Raw genomic sequence first — 16,288 nt, 5'->3', positions numbered from 1 at the left:
TCCCATTCTATTGTTTATCCTAAAGGTTTAATGCTTAAATACTAAAATAACATGTATTTATAAGGAATGTTTTTATTGCACGGATATGTATTTACTAACCATTAAATGACCTTTAAGAATCATTTTATGTAATTTCATCAGTAAACTTATCTTGCATCTATCTTTTCTAACCACAATCACATACAGGTACAGGATCTCTTAACCAGAAACCGTATTTGGAGAAAGTCCTGAATTGGGGGAAGACCACCTCCCACAGAAGATTTTTTTTTTCATTTATTTTTTGTAATTATTTACAAAATAACACTACTGAGAACTTTGAGAATTATAAAAAAAAAGCACTTTTCTTTTCATTTAATATTTTTAGTAGCTTTAAGATATGGCAATCCAAATTATGGGAAATTCCCTTATCTGTACAACCCCAGGTCCTAAGCATTCTGCATACCAAATCCCATATCTGCAATGCAAGAAGGTTATACTCATTTGAGATGACCATACCTGCCCTGCTTTGATTAAGCAGACTAGCCTATTTTGACTGTTTTTCTAACCATCTAGCCATTTGTGTCCCCTTTTGAAAGCAATAACAATAGACCATTTTGCTTGACAATCAAACACATTGTATCATGGTTGGTGTGTATAGACTGTAAATTTAGCCAGTCACTACTTCATCAGTCTTATCTGTGTGAAAGCAGCCAAAACCATATAAATAGCAGATCTACACAGGTTAGGAAAACATTCGAATTAGAACATTAGAATTGAGGTGTTCTGTTCTCATGGTGCTTCCAATTTTAACCAACATTGGGATGGGTAAAATGATTGATTTGTTGAGCTTTTTAGTATAAAATATATAAAATAAAATGTTTTCCAATTTTTATTAAATAGCCCATTAAAAGCAAACTATACACCAAACAATGTAGGTCTTTATAAAAATTATATTTCATAACGCCTGTAAAACCTGCTTTATACTTTTTTTTACAAGTATGTGCCACTGGGTAATGCTAAATAGAAAACTACCATTTTAAGTACTTATGGGCCCCCCTGGGTTCATACATCTCACAATTTACACAAACAAACCAAGGGCACAACTACATGACAATCAATCAATCAGCCAATTAATGTACAGAGCTGTGTCTTTTACTCAAACAACTACTTCCTGTTTCAGTTTAGAGCTGCGTTATTTCCTGTCAGGTGATCTCTGAAAAAGCACACAGACCATCACAAAATGATGGCTCAAGGGAAAAGATGTAGAAGGGAAATATTTACTGATATATATATACATTCCAGTATCAATTCTATAATGTGCCATTATATTATCTGTTGCTTAGCTATCCATTATGAAGGTATCGTTTTTCTTTACATGTCTTACAAAACAAAATGGAAGATGTATAGAACAAACTGACATTCACAAATATAGATATGTTTGCAAAAAAGGAGTGCCATAATTTATCTTTATTACACTGCAATAAAACCTTTATAACAAAGGCTATGTGATGTAATTGCATGCACATTTTAATAGTATTATTTAAGCCCCTATTAGGTTTTGGTTCACTGGTAGCCCAGTCTTGTTTCCATGCATCTAACACGTTTCCATACCAAAAATTGGTATCCTCGCCAGCTTAAATGAGCCTTTATTTACAGTGATTATGTTAACAGTTGCTCCTTTCTTCATTACACATCTTTTTTTACAATTCATGAAAAAGATTAAATAAAATGACAATAAACCTTATCATAAAGGCAAGATTCTCTGAAATTTCCATATCCTGCCTCTAGTGGAGCAGACACTTGACTACTTGACCTAACTTAGGACAGATAGACATCAAATTTCCAAGGGAATTCAATTTACACTTATAGATGTCACATATGATATGACACTGGTTGCAGTGACTGATCATAGAAACTACAAATTTACATAGAGGCCTCAGTGACCATACTGGCTTACAATTCTTGCTGTCAGTTTTCTATGCAAAGGCAGGAAGGATTGAGCAGTGCATAGTGCAACTGTACAGAAGGGCAAGGACTGAATTAAAGGGGTTTGACTCACTGTGGAGAAAGATGCAGACCATCCCTGCACTTACCATTTTCTTACGGCCTGCTCTTTAACATGTGCATGAATGCAAAAAAGTTTATGTTTATATACTTGTTTTGACATTTACAGCTACAGTATTCCCTGTTGTATTATCTTTAAATTTATCAGATGTAAAATGTTTTGCTTTTCTGTCATTAAGGTAAATATTTTTGTAATGTTTTGTTCCAGATTTGTCCTCTTGTCTCCAAGATAGAACTGTGCATCATATCATATTCATGATGGACTATGTGGTGGCTCAAAAGCTCCATATGCTGGAAATATTATTGACATTGTTACTACAGCATATTAGAGATCCAACCATGCTCCCCTACTCCGAAGCCCAGAAGTAACAACATTGCTTAAACAAAACAAATGTTTGACTTCTTCTTCTTGCAACATATCTGTTATAGAATACTTGTGGCTATGCTGTCATCCAGATTTTTCATTTTACTTAACACACAGTTAAACAAACAGTGGGAAAAGGATTAGCAACAGGATCAATGTTGCCTCATCTTTTTTTTTTTTTTTTGAAAGCAGACTTTTGAGATAAGACATCTGCTTCAGTCTTCTTACATAACCATAACATTATAGAGACAGGCCACCTTTTAAACTACCAGGTCTCTGCCACTGGACATGGCAAAGAGCCTTGTAAACATTAACGGTCAAAATACCAGTTATTTCCTATATACACTTGTGAGTGATAACACACACACACATATATATATATATATATATATATATATATATATATACTATATACATCTTTTTGAAAAATCTACTTCACTAGGATGAACAGATCCATAGAAAACCATATTACAGAAAAATAAATAAATAAATACAAAGCATGGGGAGTTATTTAAGAAACATCAATCAAGTAACACACAGAACATATGCAGTCATTATAGTATACTATATACATCTTGTTGAAAATCCCAATTCATTAGCTTTTTTGTAACTATATTATAAAAAATAGACAAGAATGCGAGCTAGTTCAGTGCTGTCAATGAACATACATTGCTGAGCTCTTTTCAGCAGTTCCTTCCATTTGTAATGTTTAATCTAATCTACGAATTACTGAAAATACTGCTATAAAAATGTATACACTTCTAAAACATTTCCAATAATATTGTATATCTGCACCACAAATTGGTTTATAAACAACCATGCAAAATAATTTAGCAATAACCCAAAATTTGATTAGTGTTCTTCTCTAAAAAATGTATTTAATTTATTCAGGTTTACACGTTGCAAATAGGAATAAAAGAAATTATTACAATACAAATATTTAGCACCCCACTTAAAATCCTTTCAATTGCAACAATATTTCCATATCGTTTCTTAAGGTGGGAGGGACCTAGTCAGCAGCTTATTGGCTAGTGTATGGGGCCCACCAGCAGGCCTGCCTGACTTATATCTGAAAATCAACCCTTACCGTGTAAACCCACTTACGCTGCTTCAAATGAAAGTTCCGTTCCTCCAATGTAGAGGGGTGGCCTATGGTGCGCTGGTCGTTTTTATAGGAAAAAAAACCCTATCTGCCTATAATCCCCTCTAATGTACTTATACAGAGTAATCATGTCCCCTCGCAAGTGGCTTTTTTCCAAGAAAACAATCCCAACCTCGACAGTCTAACCTCATATTTTAAATCTTACATCCCCTTTACCAGTTTAGTTGCTTGTCTCTGTACTTTCTCAAGCTCTTTAATGTCATTAAGGATTGGAGCCCAAAACTGCACTGCATACTCAAGGTGAGGCCTTATCAGAGACAAAAAAATCGGGCACACACGTCACTCTTACGCAGAACACCAGAAATTACACCAACAGACTTGGAAAACTGTCTGCACAATTGCGTTCAATTTAGGGTGAAGTGCAAGTGCAACTGTTTTATTTTTGATACCGGCTGCCATAACCCAAAATAGAAATAAGCAAATTCACAGATTATGCACATTTCCTATCAGTTTTCTCTCTGCACTCTATTTCCATGCTACTATTTAAGGAATAACATGAATATTTACTGTGTGTACTCTTTGGTAAACACAGCTCAGTTCCATATATATTTCAATGCAATCTTCAGCCTAAAGAGCTTGCCAAGAAAACATGACTCATAAGACGATAAATGTTATTCAAGGTATTCTTGGCATTAAGTAGAGAAAAGGAAGAAGGAGATTAGTTGCATAATGCGTAATACACCATTTGACCTATTAATAAAGGGCAGTTTATATCAGCCACAGAAATGTTATCCTGACAAAACAAAATGTCTTATCCTTTGGACAAATAAACAAGCATTATTGAGGCTTTGTGTTCTGAAACATGTAGAACTTAGCATATTGGTCAATTTTAGTCTATATAGAAACATGTCTTTTTAATAGAGAACTTTACAGCTTTCCGGCTCCCAGTCGGCACAAAGGTTATTTTTATGATTTCATACTGCTTTTCAAGTTACTATCCTTTCTACAGCAAGGGTCACCGAGCTCTGAAATAATTAAAGTAAATTTGCCACAAAAATGTATTTTACAGAAATTTTTGATCCTGGACACAATTCTTAGTGACACCTGAAGCTAAAGGAGTCTCTTATGGGCAAATAATATATGAAAAGGGGAAGAATCTAGAACTAAGTCTAGCCTAACTTCCAGGTACAAGTAGAACTGGGAATGAGAAGTATACCATGAAAAGGACAGATCCATTGTCAGAAACTGGTCAAAGCCAGGGTGGCAATAGTGTATTTATAACATCCAGGGCACTCACTAAGTGACTGCCTTAGAGCAAACACACACTGCCAATTCTTAAAAGGGAAAAGTGGGCCCCAACAAAACCATGTACTATTTTTAAATTGGGCATTGCTAAAGAATCAACTTATTATTTATTTCACTGATTGTATGCAGTCAATTTTTATCTTTAGCAGATTATATTTTTGATTTTCTGGAGATAATGTTCCACCACTCAGGCTCCCAACAGACAAAATCATAAATACCACTGGTTTGTTACACCCAGTGTTAATATTGAATAATGGATTTTAATTAGACATACCTGTTAATTCATGAATTTAAAGGTTGGAACTCCATCTTTAATTCTTTTTGGGACACATTCAAATTAATTTCTGTATGTGCACAGAAATAGATATATAATCTATTAACAATCTATTAACTTTTTGGTCTTTAATTTTATCAACATTTATTACTAATAATAATTTGTCAAATAAAGGTATCTGATTTCATAATTTAGTTTTTTTTTTCATTATTTGTGTTGTTTTGCTCTAAAACTCAAATTTTTTGTGTAAAAAATACACACACTTTTCGTGATTTATTGAACATAAAAAAAACACAAAATCTACTAATACAAAACTCTGCCGTCTAAAATCTGTCAAGGTCATGTAAAATGCAATGGGAGTTGTCCTGGACAAATTGTAACAATCTTTATTTAATGTGTGCTTTTAAGGTTGTTTTTTTTTTATTGTTTGAAAGTCCACAAAGACTTGTGGAAAAACTTAAAAATCATGAAAAAATTTGTGGTTTTCAGGTTCTTTTTGTTCCACAATTTAATTCCTGCTTTTTCAATTCGGATCTTTTAATAAATTGCTAGACATTCGTGGTTTCAACACCTCTAAAACCACAAAAATCAGAATGTTAAGAAATCTGCCCCATAGTATTCTTACATTTATCAAAATGTGAGTTTAGAACTTTATACATAAAAATTCATGGGAACGGTTCATTCCCATGGGATTTTTTTCAATGGGTGAAAGTTAGAATTCACTAGTTAATAATATGCCATAGGAATGAATGAAACATGGGTGAGTTTTTTTGTATTTAATTCTAATCTCACATTTTAATAAATCTGCCCCTTATAGTCCAGATAGCAGCTATCATTTACTAAGGATATTCAGGTGCCTTGGTAGCATTTTATTCAGTATATTTTTTCATGCCTAGAGTGAGCATTTATACATAGATTGATGTGGCTGGAGACAGCTCTATAGCACACCCAGCATTTTAGTTGTGCAAGCGGAACCATGAACTGAGTACAGGGCATTCCAGTGCCTTGGGCTTATCTTAATAATGTGCAAGCTAGGGGAAGTTGCAGGGATGACCGTGCCGCCAACCTACTGCCCACTCAGGATTCAGCAATGTATTTTGAGTGAGTTACAACTTCTGCCATACCCTTTTATTGTATCCACTAAAGGGTGCCCATCCCATTTACTACATGAGTTCTTGCTAAGCAGAACTGTGGTTAAGTCAGGCTGCGAGCAGTGGAAATTGTAAACATAGGCAATAATTAAGGCAGGGGGCACTCAGATATATCAATAACAAGCAGGAGTCATAACCTAAGAACTCTGAAGACAAATGCCTATAACTGGGCAGAGAAAAAAGTAAGCTCAGAGTATATAACTAGAGTAGACTATTACTCTGATGGGTCAGCAGGAGCAGTCAGTAATAATGCCTCAAGACATACTCAAAATAGCAACAGTATTTCATATTAAAAGGCAAAGCTTTTTTATTTACTGACATTGTGAAACTGTATTGATGCATTTTTTTGCTATCCTAATAAATTCCTTAAATGCTGTTCATGTAGAGTTTAGATAATTAATTTAATAGCAGTCCATTCCTGTCGTCTATTCATTATTTTAAATTAAGCTAGAGTATTAGTGTATTGTGGGATAGCAGTAGTAATTATATTTCCACCTGGAATCAATATTAAATAAAGAACATGCTGCAGACAGTGTAGCTATTTCATACAGGTTGCCCAGCCCATTAACTGGTCATTGCCAAAATGATGCAGGAATATACATATACAGTATACAGATAAAAGGGATCCTCTGGCAGTATCATGAGTTTCATTCTGTGCATGTCTCTTAGGGGTAAAAATAGGAATGAAAAGATATACAAAGAAAATGGTAACAGACCCCCTCAGTGCATATTTGGTCTAATCTCTCTAAGCACCATAGAACAACAATTTTGTGCTCTCATAGTGCATGATGTTTTACATTGAGTGATACTAAAGGATGAGAAGCAGCAGTGAAATACTTTACCCAATATACAAGAGCAATAAAAACAGGGTGCAAGTAGGGGTTGAATATAATCAATTCAGAGATTGGTCATTTTCTAATTAAAGAAGGAACCTGTTAGAAAATGCAAATGTAAAATTATGTCACAGAATGTAAGGGGAACATTTTCAAAACATAAATCTACAATAAAATATTAATGAATATTTTATGAAGTGATTTTGTGATTAATATGGACATTCTAATCATCTCTGGATTTTTTATGCAATTGGAAGAAATGGACTACCGGTAAATGAATCTTACGTGGTTGGTTCCTCCATAATTGGGGGGGGGGGGGTCCTTATTTGTATCAGCTCCCCTTGAGAGGGTATAAAGGGTTGTGGTAGTGTTTGATCAGACAGGCTGAAAAGTTGCCAGATCTATAACACATCCATAACCATCAAAGAACAGTTCAGATATTTGTCCCCTCTGTATGCTGAATCCATCCCCATTCTATGATTTTAGTTCTATATAACCTCCATGCCTTTAACTCCATGTCCCTTAAACTGATTGGCAAAAGAGAATGTGGTCAGGGTTGCCAATGTTGTTAATATGAAATAAACATAAAGGAAGGCCAATATGTTTTTCCAGAAAAGGTGGAAACCCTAAACGTGGTACTGGCAGTGTGCAGAAAGAAAATTAGAATTGATGCCCCTCAGTCATTGTTATATTTCTGCACTTGCGCTTACAGTTTTGTGAATTTGCACCCTGCCTTCCATGTCTTAAATGAGTCCTATATTGTATGAACTGTCAATTAAAGCACTCCTTTCCACACTGCTGACTCTGGGGATCCACAGATTCTAGGATAATGTTTCATACCATGGTAGTTACTATAAGCTATGAAATGAAAGGAAAAAAAGAATCTAAGGAGCACAGTTGAATAGAAAATTAGAGCAATTCTGTCTTGAACTTTAGCCAACATGAAGTCTGCTTTCAATCACTTTTTCAAAATGTTTTAGGAGGTCAAGAATCAGCCCCTGCCAAAATAATCATTTCACAATCTCAAATGCGCACTGCAAATGAATTCAAGTATATATAAGCAAGAGTGGATGTGGTACAATTAAACGTTTCAAGGACCTCCACAGGAAACAGATAAGAAAAAACTGATCATGAAGACAGCTCTTATTTTCCTGCTTTACTCATCAGCATTTCTGTGCATAATGGGTAAGAAATATTTATATATATTATAATATTATTTGGTTTAAGGTAAGCTTCTAAATACAAAGTTTTTTCGTTTGTTCATGACTGTGCCCAAATTGTTTTTTTCTTAATGCTAGATAACTTAAAAATATCTAAGGTTTTGCATTTACTAAGGCAATAAATATATATTCAGTATGTAAGGTTTGGTTTGGGTTGGGCAATGAAAGGGTGTACAGATTAACATTTTCCAGCTAATTCTAGTGCAGGGGGGGTCATTTAAATCTTATTATATTACCTGCTGTGCCAGAACTAACTGGTTGATTTGCAACTTACTACCTAGTGAGCACTTATTCTTAGATTAGAATTAGAGTTAGATATCTAGGTTTTACTTGGCTTTTATTCTTCACCTATTGCCTGTCTAAATCGCTGGTACCATGTTGCTGATAGGCTTCAAGGAGAACTAAGAAGTAGGGTGTAAATATTGTACATTTTGTTTTGTGGTTCTGTGCTAGATAGTACTAGATGGTTTACAGTGAAAATGTGTGCTTCCAAAGATGCTCCCAGTAGCTCCCTATCTTTTTTTTATGTTGTGTTCAGCTGTCAGTTTTCGTGCTCTGTTCTGCTGTTAGTTACCTGAATGACAGACTTACAATATACTATATGTGTGTGTGTGTGTGTGTGTAAAAAAACAAACAAAAAAAACTGATGCACACAAGGAAAATTTTATAAAAAAAAAAAAAAAAAAGAGATACTTATTTTATTTGGATCAACGTTTCAGTCCTAGTCCAGTTATCGGCACTCACGAATACCAGCCGGGTGCTAACCAACAAATTACATTTACTACATAGAAGGCACTCACGGCATCAAATCTTTAAAAATAGTCCTTTATTCAATACCCATATGTATGCGTTTCAATACCCTTAGGATCGTCGTCAGGATAAGGGTATTGAAACGCATAGATATGGGTATTGAATAAAGGACTATTTTTGCAGATCTGATACCTTGAGTGCCTTCTATGTACTAAATATATATATATATATATATATCAATCCAAATGGTGTCCGCACTCCAAGGCTCAATATTCTGCGGGGTGCATAGCCAAAATTATGTCTGTATAGAAAATAATTATCTGTGGCCAGCACACCCTTCAATGTTTCATCAGAAATTTTTTTATTGTAGATATATTGTTAAAACCAACGTTTCGGTCCTTATTAGGACCTTTCTCAAGGATATATATATATATATATATATATATATATACACACACACAGCAAAAGGTTTATTATGCAACTTTTCCGGTTTCTGTGTGAGACCAAAACACTGAGTAATAAACCTTTCTCTTTTTGCATTAAAATTTTTGTTTTATAATTTTTTAAATCCTAGGAGTGCTGTCCTTGTTCCATTGTATTTTTTTTTGTACAAGCACCCAGGTTTTGTTGCTGCATATGGTGTGGACCCTTTGCACCCTTTGGAGTACTTTATATTGTATAGAGAAAGAGAATATAAATATCAAAATTTTTAAATAACAATGGCGAAATTCTGCATTTCGCCATCAGTGAATGTCTTGGAGAAACAGGCACATAATTTTTCGGGTGAAGCGAAACATATTCGCTCATCACTAACGAAAATACAAGGCTTATTAGTAATATATTCATATTTACATTATATGGCAGCTCTAAAACCAGTGCAATTTGCATTGGAATTTAATAATGAGCCCTGTAGTATCGACGACCCCTACGTTTAGCTTCTCAACAGCTGCCTAAAGCACACTTAGAATGTGAGTGCCACTGACACACAAAATCCACAAAAGATGATGGCTTCTGAACCTTTAAGATGCATTAAGCTCAGTATATAAAATGTGAACTTCTAACCGATTTTAAGGGTTTAGCTCTCCTTTTAGTGCTCCAATATGTAAATAAAGGTTAAGTGTTAAAAAAAGAAAGAAAACAAAATATTGTGCAAATGATAAGAAATTAATATTGCATGAACACAGGGGCTATAAAAATGTGAGATAAAAAGTGGGGACAGCTGTTCAATAAAGAAAAAGATATGAACACAGCAGTGAGGGCTAAAAGTACAAAAGGAAGAATGCAACGGGGAAAAGCACTTCAAGTGAGAAGTCCCTTCTATCATGTGTATGCAAAGCACAGATAACCCTTGCAAGAAAGTTACAGATGGTTTCTAGCATCTTTTGTCATTCCTATTGTTACACAATATCAGCAGCTGAATATAAATGAATACACAAAATGTAATCTGTTTGTGTTTTTTTTCTAGGTTTGCCTGCTGTTTTTCCTGATATGGTCAGTAACTATGTTTAAAATTGTACGATAACCTGCAACCAGACAAACATTTTCCTATGCCACCAAAATACATTAAGTTTTTAATGTTTAAATTATTTTTTAGTAGACTTAGGGGCTGATTTACTAAGACACGATTTCGAATCCGAATTGGAAAAATTCCGATTGGAAACTAACATTTTGCGACTTTTTGGTATTTTTTGCGATTTTTTCGGCGTCTTTACGATTTTTGCGTAAAAACACGATTTTTTCGGCGTCTTTACGATTTTTGCGTAAAAACGCGAGTTTTTCGGCGTCTTTACGAAAGTTGCGCAGTCGCGATTTTTTCGTAGCGTTAACACTTGCGCGCAAAGTCGCGCCTTTTTTCGTAGCGTTAAAACTTAAAAGGCGCGACGTTTCGCGCAAGTTTTAACGCTACGAAAAAAATCGCGACTGCGCAACATTCGTAAAGACGCCGAAAAACTTGCGTTTTTACGCAAAAATCGTAAAGACGCCGAAAAACTTGCGTTTTTACGCAAAAATCGTAAAGACGCCGAAAAAAATCGCGTTTTTACGCAAAAATCGTAAAAGACGCCGAAAAAAATCGCAAAATTACCGATCATTACGAAAAAAACGCAATCGGACGCATTCGGCCCGTTCGTGGGTTAGTAAATGTGCCCCTTAAGGTATGAAGATCCAAAATACAGAAAGACCCCTAATACAGAAAACCCCAGGTCCCAAGTATTCTGGATAACAGGTCCCGTACTTGTACTACTGTTTCTTATCCACTACCAAAAAAGCCCATTTTGAAACAACTATTTAACTGAACAAGAAGGAAAATGTAACATTCAGTAAATATAGCTTTCCTTTCAGTTCCCTAACTGTTCTAAATGTGGAACCAAAATATTTTTGGCTGCACATTTTCAAAGTATTTCATAAGTTATTATAAACCTATAATTCTATGAATTCCAAAATATTTTAAATCAAATTTAATGACAATTTAATGTGGCACCTACCTGATTATAGTGTTATATTTTGTAGTAGGAGACACTTTAAACATATCTCATATATAATTCACCATACTGAATTCCATTGAATACCACTGTCTCCTGCTATACAGCTGTTTCATGGGTTTTATGATAGTCTGCAAACTGTAAGTCACAGTAAGCATTAAAGGCAATAGTCACTGCAATGGTAAGGTCACTTTAAAATTAATAGGATATTGGCAGAGATATTTTAAGACATTTTGCAAAAAAATCTATTTTGTTTCTCATTTTTTCTTCACCTGTGCATTACATACATTTTACTACTGATAACAGTTGTGAAAATTTACCTAAGATAATACATTGGCATTTGGAAATGTTGGTCCAATTATGGAGCAAACTATACAAAAATATTATGAACACCAACAGCCACATCCTTTTCCTATTTAAATTATAAGAAAATTGTTTACAGAGAAAAGTCATGGTTGTACAGGTGTAGATGTTTGAGTAAGGTTTTCTTCATCCAAATGCAGTAAGCGGTGTGTTGTGTGCCATATGCATCACTAATGTCTGATCTATGTTTATGTTGCAATCCCCAGTGAATCATATTACAATAGACAAATGATATTCATCTTTATGGTGGGTTAAAGCAGCTGAGTTATCATTCATTATAGTACATGTACTTAAAGCCCATTTATGAACGTTAGGTGCAAATGCAGGAGCCATTCCCGTGCTGCTGCTGTACTCTGGTCCTTGGCCCAGAATCTGGCGTAAGAGCTGACTGCAATGTCACATAACACTTTAATAAATGAAATAATGACAATACTATGCTATCAAGATCCAGCATTGTAAGTCTATAATCATCACAACTTCATAATAAAAATTTCTTGTGATGCTATAGAAAGTTAAATGTGGCTACAAGAGTCTGAAGTTGGGGTAAAAAAAAAAACAAAAACAAAAGACGAAAAAATTACAATGGACATATGTAAGGTAAAATATGAGCATGAAAGCAGGACATAAAGGAAATGAGAAGAGAGAAGAAAAGTGTATAAAGATTGAATGAGAAACAGGCGGGGAGACCAAGGTGTTGCTATTGGTTGCATAGTTACATAGGGTTGAAAAAGGAGCAGAGTCCATCAAGTTCAACCCTTCCAAGTAAACCGCTGGTTACTTAAAGATGTAACATTTCTGCCAGAAGTTTAATATGTAAAAGTTCCAACAATATTCATTTTAAAGTATTTGCATTTTTCTCCACAGGAATATTGCTCTGCCTATGCTGAACACAGAACCTGCACTAAGATCTATAGTCCTGTCTGTGGAACAAACAGAATAACCTACCCTAACATGTGTCGTTTCTGTCTTGACAGCATGTAAGTTTGTGCCTGGTATATACTATAAAAATGTCTTTCTTCTTCCCTTCAAAACCCACTACTCTGCTGCATCTGTAAAGATTTGCTCTGGATTGTGTTCTCTCTCTCCTGTAATGTCTCTTTTTAATATAGGGATGTTCATCGACCGATCAGGTTGCATGGAATGGGTGGGGATGCACCTGCACAGTATTTTAACCTCTGTCTGTGGCCAGTCTGTGATAAGGAACAAAAAATATACATACCAAAATTATGGATTTAGTTCATCACACAAAGATACAAATTTTCCATATATTTATATATATACAGTGGCTTGCAAAAGTATTCGGCCCCCTTGAACTTTTCCACATTTTGTCACATTACAGCCACAAACATGAATCAATTTTATTGGAATTCCACGTGAAAGACCAATACAAAGTGGTGTACACGTGAGAAGTGGAACGAAAATCATACATGATTCCAAACATTTTTTACAAATAAATAACTGCAAAGTGGGGTGTGCGTAATTATTCAGCCCCCTGAGTCAATACTTTGTAGAACCACCTTTTGCTGCAATTCCAGCTGCCAGTCTTTTAGGGTATGTCTCTACCAGCTTTGCACATCTACAGACTGAAATCCTTGCCCATTCTTCTTTGCAAAACAGCTCCAGCTCAGTCAGATTAGATCAGGGGGCTCAAACTCAATTTACCTGGGGGCCGCAGGAAGCAAAGTCAGGATGAGGCTGGGCCGCATAAGGGATTTCACAAAAAATTGGCTTTCAAGGGATAATGCAAGGCACGGCGGGCGGGAGCTGCTGATTGCGGAAATGACGTCTTCCCATAATAACTGTTATGATGGCATAACGTCATTTCCGCAATCAGCAGCTCCCGCCCGCCGTGCCTTGCATTATCCCTTGAATCGCAATAAAAATCGCGATCCATTCATTGCTTTTGAGAAGGCGTTGGTGCGGGCCACAAAATATTGTACCAAGGGCCACAAATGGCCCGCGGGCCGCGAGTTTGAGACCCCTGGATTAGATGGACAGTGTTTGTGAACAGTAGTTTTCAGATCTTGCCACAGATTCTCGATTGGATTTAGATCTGGACTGTGACTGGGCCATTCTAACACATGGATATGTTTTGTTTTAAACCATTCCATTGTTGCCCTGGCTTTATGTTTAGGGTCGTTGTCCTGCTGGAAGGTGAACCTCCGCCCCAGTCTCAAGTCTTTTGCAGACTCTGAGAGGTTTTCTTCCAAGATTGCCCTGTATTTGGCTCCATCCATCTTCCCATCAACTCTGACCAGCTTCCCTGTCCCTGCTGAAGAGAAGCACCCCCAGAGCATGATGCTGCCACCACCATATTTGACAGTGGGGATGGTGTGTTCAGAGTGATGTGCAGTGTTAGTTTTCTGCCACACATAGCGTTTTGCATTTTGGCCAAAAGGTTCCATTGTGATCTCATCTGACCAGAGCACCTTCTTCCACATGTTTGCTGTGTCCCCCACATGGCTTGTGACAAACTGCAAACGGGACTTCTTATGGTTTTCTGTTAACAATGGCTTTCTTCTTGCCACTCTTCCATAAAGGCCAACTTTGTGCAGTGCACGACTAATAGTTGTCTTATTGACAGATTCCCCCACCTGAGCTGTAGATCTCTGCAGCTCGTCCAGAGTCACCATGGGCCTCTTGGCTGCATTTCTGATCAGCGCTCTCCTTGTTCGGCCTGTGAGTTTAGGGGGACGGCCTTGTCTTGGTAGGGTTACAGTTGTGCCATACTCCTTCCATTTCTGAATGATCGGTGGAACAGTGCTCCGTGGGATGTTCAAGGCTTTGGAAATCTTTTTGTAGCCTAAACCTGCTTTAAATTTCTCAATAACTTTATCCCTGACCTGTCTGGTGTGTTCTTTGGACTTCATGGTGTTGTTGCTCCCAATATTCTCTTAGACAACCTCTGAGGCCGTCACAGAGCAGCTGTATTTGTACTGACATTAGATTACACACAGGTGCACTCATCAGGCAATGTCTACGGGCAACTGACTGCACTCAGACCAAAGGGGGCTGAATAATTACGCACACCCCACTTTGCAGTTATTTATTTGTAAAAAATGTTTGGAATCATGTATGATTTTCGTTCCACTTCTCACGTGTACACCACTTTGTATTGGTCTTTCACGTGCAATTCCAATAAAATTGATTCATGTTTGTGGCTGTAATGTGACAAAATGTGGAAAAGTTCAAGGGGGCCGAATACTTTTGCAAGCCACTGTATATATATATATATATATATATATATATACTGTATATATACATATATATGGAACATGGGAACCTAACAGGTTGCATCAGCCACAAGGCCTGATGTATCTGCAAACAAATATAAATATGTTTTAGTATATTATATCTGCAAGGCATGAACAAGACAAAGTTTTTTTATATACACTCTCCATACAGAGTGCATTTGCAGGCAGACAACATAAATATTGGTTCGGGGGGGAAATGAAGACTGTATTTTGAATACCAGGATGATTGTTTCATTGTTTATGACAGATTGTAATTATTTTTAGAACATAAAATTAAATCTTTGCAACCTCTACACTTATGAGTTAAATTACTGTGTCTTAAACTAATACTCACATATACTGAACAATCTCTTTATTTACAGGATGAAAAACTATAGATTCAAACTTGATCATGAAGGCAGGTGTCGGTGATGGACCCAGTGCTTACTTGTATTAATCTTACACAAACTTGTTTTCCTCAGTATAGATATTTACAGTTCATTAAAGAATAGGATTTACACATCAAATGTAATTTTTGTATATTTCACATGAGTGTACTGTAATATACATAAATGTATATCTAAAGGACCTAATGGATCTAAATACCATATAACAGAAGATCACAACCAAAATAATGTATAACAGAAACAATTAATTGGGTTATAAGTGGAAACCTTGTCATGACTTGAAGCTAATAAAGTTTTTCCTATAACATAAAAAAAAACTGCTTTGAGATTACATTACTCTGTATGGATACATTGTTGTGGGGCCATTATTTAACCCTTTCACTGCCAGAAGATTTGTTGCTTCTGGTATTTGTCAATCATTTTTAGGGTTATGTAATGAACAGCACCAAAAAAGCTAGATGCACTATGCACCAATACACATGTGAAATGGAGTCCATTTTGATGCACTGGACATATTTGAGGACACAATTTTGCACATAATCATGGAATTATGGCAAAACTCCATTGCGGATACAAAAAACATAGCTAATCGGGTCCAACATTATATTTTCTAACATTTGCAGCCAAGCCATTACCTAAATTTAAATCATTTTGCCCCAATTTGTAGAAAATATATCTCTAGTTTGCCCCACCCCCCAAAAAAAAAACTGGAATGTTCTAATCCCAGAGATGTAAAAAGGCTTTTTCCTGGTTGTTAACTTTA

At 35.8% G+C, this 16,288-nt stretch overlaps 1 protein-coding gene across 1 annotated transcript; it reads left to right on the top strand.

Moving 5' to 3' along the window:
* Nucleotides 1–8,138: 8,138 nt before the first annotated feature.
* Nucleotides 8,139–15,842, top strand: LOC100494767 (ovomucoid). Its single transcript, XM_002939810.3, has 4 exons — nt 8,139–8,257; nt 10,508–10,533; nt 12,750–12,862; nt 15,502–15,842. Exons 1-4 carry the CDS (start codon nt 8,203–8,205, stop codon nt 15,548–15,550), a joined length of 243 nt encoding a protein of 80 aa, XP_002939856.2. The 5' UTR covers nt 8,139–8,202; the 3' UTR covers nt 15,551–15,842.
* The last annotated feature ends 446 nt before the right edge of the window (nt 15,843–16,288 follow it).

Source organism: Xenopus tropicalis, chromosome 3 (genome assembly GCF_000004195.4).
Source record: "Xenopus tropicalis strain Nigerian chromosome 3, UCB_Xtro_10.0, whole genome shotgun sequence".
In the NCBI taxonomy this organism is placed as follows: domain Eukaryota; kingdom Metazoa; phylum Chordata; class Amphibia; order Anura; family Pipidae; genus Xenopus; species Xenopus tropicalis.
Note: the sequence above shows the minus strand (reverse complement) of the source record. Positions and strands in the feature narration are given on the sequence as shown.

Bases quoted from the DNA above. Each gene is read 5' to 3' on its own strand.
- LOC100494767 (XM_002939810.3), top strand. From the start codon at position 8,203: ATGAAGACAGCTCTTATTTTCCTGCTTTACTCATCAGCATTTCTGTGC. The intron at 8,258-10,507 runs GTAAGAAATATT...TTTTTTTTCTAG, and splicing joins AGCATTTCTGTGCATAATGG to GTTTGCCTGCTGTTTTTCCT. The intron at 12,863-15,501 runs GTAAGTTTGTGC...CTTTATTTACAG, and splicing joins CGTTTCTGTCTTGACAGCAT to GATGAAAAACTATAGATTCA.